The 10,790-nt window shown below is 34.1% G+C and overlaps 1 protein-coding gene across 1 annotated transcript; it reads left to right on the top strand.

The window, feature by feature from the left end:
• The first annotated feature begins 2,745 nt into the window (after nt 1–2,745).
• On the top strand, nt 2,746–8,249 carry LOC112637231. Its single transcript, XM_025406452.1, has 3 exons — nt 2,746–2,860; nt 7,490–8,135; nt 8,231–8,249. The coding sequence occupies exons 1-3, from the start codon at nt 2,746–2,748 to the stop codon at nt 8,247–8,249; spliced, it is 780 nt and encodes a 259-aa protein (XP_025262237.1).
• The last annotated feature ends 2,541 nt before the right edge of the window (nt 8,250–10,790 follow it).

Genomic DNA, 10,790 nt, shown 5'->3' with positions numbered 1-10,790 from the left:
GAACCAAAATAATGCAAGCATCTGTAAAAGAAAGAAAAATTTTAATTAAGATTTAAACAATCCATATTGTAATTATATAAATTATAATTATTCAAATAATATAAAATAAACTTACCGGTCGCAGATATATTTGTGATTCTTATGTTTGCTCAGTTGTGAGCTCACAAGCCTGGATAAATTTTTTATCCAAGCAAAGTGTCCCACGCTGTTGTCATCTTCAATGTACAGCAAGTTAACATGCTTGTCCCGCTTCTGATCCGAAAGACGTATCGGGACAACGTTCTTGTCTTCGATGCCGTACACGTTGATTGAAATGTTATTTGCATATTCAAATTTCTTAATCTGATTCACAGTCGCTGGAAATTCAATGTCCCGGAGATTCAGCACTGTCGCGTAATGCGGGTACGATGATTCCCGTTCCGCGTTCCTTTCGGCGGAGTATAGGGCGGCGACCACTGCCCACGCGAAACACGCATTGTCTTTCGATTGCACGTTTATCACCGCTCTCTTCGTTGCAATCTCTCGCGGTAACTTGATGTGACATCCCGCACACAAAGGATTATACTTGTTTATATTTACATTTAAATTCTGTATTCGCGACAAAGCCCACCCGCTGTCGCGTTCCTGAAACTCTTCCAGAGATGCTAGGATGGACTCGATAACGCGCCGTTCGTACCACTCGTGTAAATCCGATGTGCGAAAGACTTCACAGTTTCTCGTATTTACACTTTTATTGGCGCGTTTATCTCCGGCCACAAATTCACCATTAAACACAGTGTTCACTTTTACAGTGTTGTGTTTTCTTAGAGCGTCCTGCACATGTTCTATCACAATGTCTTCGGCATCCTCGAGAAATTGACGAGGTTCGATATGGTTTGTATTAATTACAGCACCGGTCAAAATTCGGCTATCAAACGCGGTATCGATCTCTCGCCAATCGAGTCTTTCCGCGTTATTGTCATCGCTGTAATCGCCACCACTGGGAATAAATCGTCTCTGCAATCGAATTTTTGCACTTTCGAGTCGCGCGATTTTGGCTACCAGGGATTGTCTACATCCGATCAAGAGTCGCGGACGCTTGACACGACTGCGTTCTTCGAGCTCTTTGATTATTTCCTCGCAACGCTGCAGCCATGCAAAATACTCGCCCAAGGTGATAATTTGGTGAGATCGCTCCATCAGATCGCGTTCAGTCTGCTCGATGTTTTCCATTTCTTCTTATCTTTTTTACACTACGTCAAACTTTTCTACGGAGCATTTGCACTTTTTGCACACGATAAACAATACCGTTCGCTTGAACGTGAAATCGCGCAAAAATCTTTCTAACAGGACACCACTATACTCTCCTACAACCGGCGTGTCGATGCGCTCAAATCACAGTGACTTGATGCGCTTTGTGCGAGATCGCGGTAGGAGACAAAGTGACAGCGAGAATAGTTTAAAGTTAAAGTTTATTTTACACTTAGTCTTATTTACAATAAAAAAAATCACTATCTATCGATATCGGATTTATTATAAAGTATCTCTCTTTAAGGCTCAATAATATAGCGCGGAAAGCAACGCGATTTTCTAATTTGAAGCGACGAAGAATAAAAGTCCGCAAGCGACGGACTCCAGAAGGCCGGCGAGAACTTCTGGTTCTATGAAATTCGTTTCCGAGGAGTAGCGCACTGTTGCTTAGGAATACTAACGCAAGTGAATGAGGACGGTCGCGCGAAGGGGTTTATATATCAACAGGAGGCTAGAAGTCGCTCGAATTTTCTAGACTTAGAATTTTCTAGTCGTGTTTATTTGTTGATAATGTTTTAAAGTCAAGACTAGCTTATTGCTCTGTTGATATATGCCCCTCCTTTCGGGCGACCGTTTGGTGGAAAGACGTTAATAATTCAAAGTAAAATGTCACGCTCGGATTCGTAAAGAATTTTATAAGCGTCGCGCGCGCGCGTCGGCCGCCGCCGTTATGAGTGTACGGCGCGGCTAATGCAAATGCGATCGCGAATTGCTCTGCCCATCTTTTGGCAGATTCGTTCATTTTTGAACACGCTTCAATCATCCCTGTATTTCGTCTAAATCTTTTTATCTTTGCGTAAAATAAATAAGTATGGTGTATCGTAATAATCATTTTTTATTCACATCTCAGAAAAAATTCGTTCTCTCTCACACGCGTGGTAAGAGCACAAAGCAGCCAAACATCGGCGCTGATACGTTGCAATTCTTCCAAGAAAAAATATGGAAAATAATTTTGGGCCGGCCCTAACATCCAATCCTCTTCAAATACCGCTCTATTTTGTTTATGCTAGTCATAAAACATCCAACACGTCCCCAAACATCTCCCGCGCCTCCGTACTATGATTTGACATGTTTCAATCCTCCTCCTCCTCTTTATATATATTTCATCCAATCCTTTCTCATCTTTTGAATGTGGGAAGGTACAACGCAGAAAGAACATGAACATCGATAAAAAAAAAAGAAAATGAAAAGAAAAGAAAAAAGGTTGTGCCCTAAGATGCAATCCTCTTCCAAGGAATACAGCTGTATATTGTTTTATGTTAAAAAATATATAAAAGGAAAAGGAGCTGCACTAGAGTATTATTTTTTCTTTCGTTGCTCTTCTGTGTTTTTCTTTCGTTGCTCTTCTGTGTAATCTTGTGCAATGGCTGAAGTAATTATTATCGATGATGATGATTACGATATGGATCTGATTGTGGCTGAGAGGATGGAGATAGAGAGAGAGAGGAGAGAGAGATGGATATTGGTGATCACGAATTATCAGACGAGGATGGGCCTGATAATGAAATGTTACTTGATGTAATAGAACCGTTGACGGATAGTGATTATAATAGTGATGATAGTGAGGATGGTGAATTATGGCAAAAAAAACAACGACACCTAGAACTATCTGAAATATTGACATTGAATGAAACGCTAAAAATATGTTGCATATCGTGGTATTATGAAGAAAATGAAGAAAATTCGAAATATTGCACCGAATGCTTTATCCAACGAGCGTTTTTATTTGTTGAGGCTAAATCTGTTCGAGAACATAGAACCACAACTTATTGTAATATAGAGGCTATGTCATGCAGAGAGTGCAGGAAATCTTTACATCAAGTAATGCCATGCGACATGTGCCCTGTTTGCAAACATTAAAATAGATGAGTCATGGATAACATTGTAAGTATCTTTTAATTTATTATATCAAAAGTATCTTAAAATAAATTATTAAATTATTTAAACTAATGAAATGTATATGTTTTCTTTTGTTTCAGGAGCAGTCCCCTGCGACCATCATATTGGATATTTTTATTTGGATGTTCATGCTCTTTCTGCGTTGTACCTTCCCACATTTAAAAGATGAGAAAGAATTGGACAAAATATATAAGGAGGAGGAGAAGGAGGAAGTAAAATATATACAGGGTTGGGCAAAAGTCCGGAAACGGTCAAATATCTCGAAAAGGATCAACTATAGCGAAAAATTGTAAATAGCAAAGTTGTAGGGCTTAAAAAAATGTACCTAATGATGACTAAAAATTTTACTTTGAGTGGAGGACGAAGATCATATAAAAGTCAAATTGAATTTTTTAAATGGAACTGCCTACTTTTTATTGCATATTCTTATAGCTGACCTCGAGAGCTTTCCAAAACACTATAATAAAATATTTTTCCCTCAAGCATTTATCGAGTTATGAGGCTTCAAATCATTTCTTAATTTTACATAAACCGTAAAATATCTTGTAAAATATTCACTTTTCGATTATTTTACCTTAATACTTTTATGTACAAAATAATGAGAATCAATTGGTCTAAAAAAAAACACATAATTGTTCCGAAGAAAAAATATGTAATTGTTAATTGCAAATTACATATTTTTTCTTCGGAACAATTATGTGTTTTTTTTTAGACCAATTGATTCCTCTCATTATTTTGTACATAAAAGTATTAAGGTAAAATAATCGAAAAGTGAATATTTTACAAGATATTTTACGGTTTATGTAAAATTAAGAAATGATTTGAAGCCTCATAACTCGATAAATGCTTGAGGGAAAAATATTTTATTATAGTGTTTTGGAAAGCTCTCGAGGTCAGCTATAAGAATATGCAATAAAAAGTAGGCAGTTCCATTTAAAAAATTCAATTTGACTTTTATATGATCTTCGTCCTCCACTCAAAGTAAAATTTTTAGTCATCATTAGGTACATTTTTTTAAGCCCTACAACTTTGCTATTTACAATTTTTCGCTATAGTTGATCCTTTTCGAGATATTTGACCGTTTCCGGACTTTTGCCCAACCCTGTATGTATAAATGCCTTGTACATGTCTTAAAAAATTTTTTCGCGAACAATTTATGTTTGAAAATTTACGCACGAAAATTTATGTTCGAAAATTTAATTTCTTTATTAATTCTTTTATATTGTATACTTTTTATTAAATTCACACATAAATAAATTATAAATAAATTATAAATAAATTACAAATAAATTACAAATAAATTATACTATATATCTTTAATTATAACAAAAAAATGCAATTATTTACATGTCTTTCCTTACGCTCCAATCCTTCGTGCGCTCTCGCATTAATTATAAGTCTTATTATTATAAGTATCGTTCTCTCTCACGCGACAAGGGCACAAAGCAGTCGAACATCGGTGCTGATATGTAAACGGGGGACAAAGGCTGGACCGAAATATCTCAAAAATATAAGTTTATGAAATAAAGTTATTAAAAATATATATAAGGGTATAAAAGGTTTTTTTACAATATCCCATTTGCAAAAAAAAATTTTTGTCCCCGACAATCTCTGAAAGCTTGTCCGCTTAATCTCTATTGTTTATACGTCGAACGGGAAAAAAAAACCTGGAATTATCTATATTAGGGGTGTACCTCGAGAGTACAAAGCAGCCGAACATCGGCGCTGATATGTAAACGGGGGGAGCGGGGGGAGACAAAGCAGTCGAACATTGGCACTGTTAAAATTTTTCCTCAAAAAGTAAAATAAAAAATAAAATAAAAAATAAAATAAAATAAAATAAGATGATAAAAAATGATTTTTTGGGTTAGGCCCAAATCATCTTCAAAAGAATACCGCTCTTTTTTCTTGTTTATGCATGTCATAAAACATCCAACACGTGCATCTTCCACCCCGCAATCCCGCGTGACGTCATACCCCCGCTCCGCTGAGATCCCCTCGCACCTCACCTCCCTGAGAGGACCTGAGTAGAATCCGCCTAGTACTAACTACTAAAGTGATGCAAAAGTTACATGAGGAAGCGAGATAATAAGAACGAGCGAAATAACAATAAGAGCGAATGAAATAGAAATAGCACGTGTAACGAGGACTCGAGCTCGAGAATCGGATCTTTCTTTTACATTATTATTTTTCTCTCGCTCGCATCTATTACTGTCTCGCTTGCTCTTATTATTGTCTCGCTCGTATCTATTACTGTCTCGCTCGCTCCTATTATTGTCTCGCTCGCATCTATTACTGTCTCGCTCGCTCTCGATTCTTGGGTCTGCTTATCTTTTCGAGTTGTCTATCACGATTGTCAAGTGTGACGGAGAAAGCAAAATCATGAATAGAGAGCGAGCGAGATGACCTATCATCAAAGAGTTCCGAAGTCTCTTGCAATGGGTTTCTTCGCTTCCTCTATCCATTTGCAATTCTCGATAATGTGAACATCTTATAAAATAAAAATTAAAACTTTTATTTTTAATTTCATCGGTTTGAAAATAATTTCAATGAATTAATGAGATTTTTGCAATTAAAATGATATCAAACATGGCGTAAGTCGGATAATTTTTAATTAGTCTGATAATATAAGTTTTATAATTACATATTTAACTAAATTTATGCTACTTATATTGTGTTTGATATTATTTTAATCGTAACATTCTTATTATTCTATTAAAATTACTTCCAAATGAATAAAAAATGCATATCTTATCTTCTGACATATATTCGTGAATATTATAAATAACGTCTCATGTCAGAAAATGCATTTTTTATTCATTTTATAAGTTTCGAATACTACTATTATAACATGAAACCTCATCCCGAACTTCATTTCCTAGCACGTGGGTTCCCCTTGTTAATAATTCCTTTTAAAATATAAATTATATTCATATTTGTTTAAAAAAATATTTATTTATATATTTATTTATATATTTATTTTATAAAAACGTGCAATGATTTCTTTAAAGAAACAAATCTTTCTTATTACAACATATCCCAGATAGCACAGGTAGGATAAACTAACTTAGTAGTTAACAATATCGAGATAATATATATTTAATTGCAAGCTTTATATAGATTTACTATTATAAGAAACAACATGTTTCATATTTTCCACCTATTTAATAGACTTAGCAATAAGCTACTATTAGTTATTTCGTAGTATTCTATCTTTAACGATAGATAGAAAAAATTATAAGTATATTATTCTTTACTGATATCTTAGATATTCTTACGTGAAATGATAGACATTAAATAATTAAAGAATATAATACATTACAATAGAAGAAAACTTACATTACATTGATAGCTATATAAGTAGTAACTACCATAAACATGCTTAAAACATGCTAATATAGCTGATATGTAAGATATATTAGAAGAATCTAGCATAATATCACAATCAATCAAATACTTTCGGGAAAATGTATAGGTAATGAAATTAAACTTCTCTAGAATGATATTTTCGGAAATTGTTAGCAATTATCAATGTTATTGGTAAATGGGCAATTGTTTCAGTCTAGTTTGCGCGAAGCTAAGACTAGGAGGCGTCTCTTGCGTCTTTGTAAGTAAAAAGGTTATTGGTGAAATAGTAAGTAAATAATGAATAAGAAAGTGTTAGTCTACAAAAGAAAAAAGGCAGATGATTTGTCTGAGCGACAAAAACGTCGACGTCGTCAAATGCAAATCAAGACTGTTAAAACGAATATTATTACTAACAATAATTTTAATAATGATCATTCATCGGAAGATCGCATGAATCACGAACACGCAATTGCGATTTCTAAAAACAATAAAAGCGAACCAACAACCGATATCGCCGTAGATGAATACTTATTTGAAACTAATGAATCAATGAATACAGTTGACGATAATAATGAACAGTCTTACAATAATTATTATACTTCATCTTCTGATTCAAATATGATTGATAACGATAATTTCAGTGACAATAACAGCGGCGGCAGGAATGATTTTTTCATTGAGGAGGAAAATATTATTGCTAAGCCTGAAAAAGAAATGACTTTTGCTGAAAAATTAGCAGATTCATGTTCTCGTACCAACATGAATCATGTGCAAATTAATGCAATTCTATATGTTTTGCGACAACATAAATGTCTTGTCAAATTGCCTAAGGATGCCAGAAGTTTATTGAAAACTCCACGACATCGTATATTACCTCGAATCGTTAATCCCGGGGAATATATTCATATTGGAATAAAGCCTAATATTTTGAATATGCTTTCGAAAACTGCAGATACAGATATACCATCAACAATCTTATTTGACTTCAGTACTGATGGAGCCAATATATACAAAAATGTTCAATACGATATTTATCCTATACAATTTAGAATTTTTAATATTCCTGATAGAAGTCCTATGATTGCGGGATTATACGCAGGAAAAAAGAAACCTGCTAATTTTGCAGACTTTTTAGAAGATTTCAATGAAGAATTATTAGATCTTATTAGAGAAGGAATATGTTATAAAAACAGAATAATCAAGCTAAAAGTAAGATGTTTTATAGCTGACACACCCGCAAGGGCTGATTGCTTAAATATTGTTGGACATACGGGCTTCAACAGTTGTCATAAATGTAAAATACCTTGCGAAAGACGCAAAACTGATTCATCAGTCATTTTCAAAGGAGAAAATTATCCAGCAAGAAATGACAACGATTTTCGACAACTTAAAAATCCCGAGCATCATCGCGGTAAATCTGCATTAGATAGTTTACCTTTAGGACCAGTAAGTCAAACACCTCACGATTACATGCACTTGGTGTGTTTGGGACTTATGAAGAAGATATTTGAAGCATTAATAGAAGGAAAATTTCAATCTAAAAAATTATCGCCAGATGTGATATTACGAATTTCAGATCGCCTGATCACTCTTGCTGAGTATTGTCCAAAAGAGTTTTCTCGCAAACCAAGAAGTTTAAATTATTTACATCGTTTTAAGGCAACAGAATATCGACAATTTTTGCTCTATACAGGACCAACTATTATGCTTGATTTATTTGGAGAGGATAAGCGAATTAAGCATTTTTTGAAATTACACTACGCTATACGAATTTTGATTAGTTTCAATGAGAGATCGATGAGTGAAATTGGTATGGCCGAAGATATATTACGAAAGTTTGTATCCGAAAGCGCTGATATATACGGCAGAAGATTTTTATCGTATAATACGCATGGTCTTTTGCATCTGACAAACGATGCTCGTAATTTTGGACCTTTAGATCATTTTTCATGTTTTCCATTTGAAAATAATATGACTTTTTTCCGGAAAATGGTACGAAAACCTTCTCAAGAATTGCAACAAATATATAAAAGATTTGAAGAAAAGAAATGTAGACAACCATCATTACAAATTTCTTCTACAAAAGTCGCACACGCATTTAATGCAAAAAGGAATGGCCCTCTTGTACAGTCATCCGATCATAGAATTACCAAACAATTTTCGAGTATAAAATTTCGAGGATTTACGTATGATTTAAATAAACGTAACAATTGTTGCATTTCATTTGATAGTAATGTGTACATATTGAAAAATATATTGTATGTAAACGATACAAATAATTACCATTTGGAAGTACAGAAATTTCAGGAAGTGGATTCTTTATATAACGTTGATGATTTAGATTCTCGAAAAATTGGAATTTTTAAGTGTTCAAAATTATCCGAAGAATCCATAATAATTCCGCTTGAAGAAATAAAGTGTAAGGCTTTTAAAATGCCTTTTTGGCGTAACTGTGAGAGATTTTTTGAAAAAATGATTTATGTAATAGTACAATTATTCGAACAACAGTGATTATTAAATTAGCACGAGATAAATTTCATTACATTGAATTGTAATATTGTGTATTTAATTTATAAGATTTTGAGTCAATAAACAAAAAAATATTAACTATAATTTAATGTTTTTGAACATCGAATAATTAATTTAATAATTAATTTAATAATAATTAATTTAATCATTAATTTAATGTGATGTGTACTAAAAGTTAAGTTAATTGTAAAATTTTAGCACTTATACTTAAAATTCAAATTATGCATAACTTGGATCAATTTATTAGAGTAAATCAAACCGCCAATCGCAAACAAATGTGACGAGTTTTGTTCTGTTTTCGATTCTCGCCTCGCATGCATATATACATACAGGGTCTACCAAAAGTGTGGAAACCCCTAAATATCTCGGAAAATATACGTTTTACAGAAAAGTGTTTCCAACAAAAGTTGTAGGGTTTAAGAAGATCTATATACTGATTCTATCAGTTTGACCTTGGATGGCGTCGTCAAGGTCAGGTCAAGGTCACATTGACTTTTTTAAATGACACCCCCTACATTTGATTGCATATTCTTATAGCTTAATTCAAGAGCTTTCCAAAACACTATAATAATGTTCATTTTTATTAAGTACTTTGCGAGTTATGAGGGTTGAATGATAGAGTAGCGCCGGTATTAACATTATCCAAGGTGTACTACATGGAGGTTACTCGCTCGGATTTGCATCTGTTGTGTGTGTGATCCAGCTAACTAAGGCAAGATCGATTCCTCAACATATCCTCATATTTCGCTGAAGTCAAATTGCCAAAAAATTGCTCCATAAAACGTGTATGAAACGTCTCGTTAGTTCCTTCATTTACCGCTATGTGACGCACTACATGCAGTCTAACTCGCATTTAAAATTCAACTAAGAATGTATAAAGCTATCAAAGAACGAGCACCTTCTAACTTCAGCTTTGAGCAAGCAGAAATTAATTGTTATCGTCCAAATACAACGTACGATTAATTAAAATTAAACGTTTTAAAAATGGCTGGCGACTTGTCGGAACGTGAAAGAATCACTATCCTCATGATGCGTGGATGGGGTGATAACGAAAGATCGTTCTCTGATGTCGTTCGATTATTTAATGACACGTATCCGAACCGTCGAATTAATAAGTCCACTGTGTTAAAAACAATAGAACGTTTTAGACAAACTGGTAGCGTAAGAAATCGCTCTAAGTCAGGAAGACCATTGTCTGCAACCAACGAAGAAAAACAACTTGATGTTCTGCAGACATTTATTGAAGATCCCAATTCTAGTGTTCAGAGAGTCGCTCAAACTCACGATATTGCTCCCATGTCGGTTTGGAGAATTTTAAAGAAGAACAAGTTCCATCCATATAAATTGCAATACGTTCAAGAATTGCAAAACGGAGATGAGGAGCGTCGTATACATTTCTGTGAAAGAATGATGGCACTAATAGATGTCCGGCCCATCTTCCCTTATCAAATTGTTTTCACAGACGAGGCAACTTTTACCTTAACGGGAGAAGTTAATAATCAAAATTTTCGTTTCTGGTCAGATGAGAATCCGAATTGGGTGCGGGAAACTCACACACAACATCCACAAAAAATAAATGTATGGTGCGGAAGAATAGATGGCTATTTAATAGGGCCGTTTTTTTTTGAAGAATATTTGAACGCTCAAAGGTATGAGAGATTACTTGTTGATCAAATAATTCCAGCCATACAGAATACTTTTCCAAATAATTTCCAAGAAATATG

The sequence above is a fragment of the Camponotus floridanus genome, unplaced genomic scaffold (assembly GCF_003227725.1).
Source record: "Camponotus floridanus strain SB8 unplaced genomic scaffold, Cflo_v7.5 scaffold143, whole genome shotgun sequence".
NCBI classification, from domain to species: domain Eukaryota; kingdom Metazoa; phylum Arthropoda; class Insecta; order Hymenoptera; family Formicidae; genus Camponotus; species Camponotus floridanus.
Note: the sequence above shows the minus strand (reverse complement) of the source record. Positions and strands in the feature narration are given on the sequence as shown.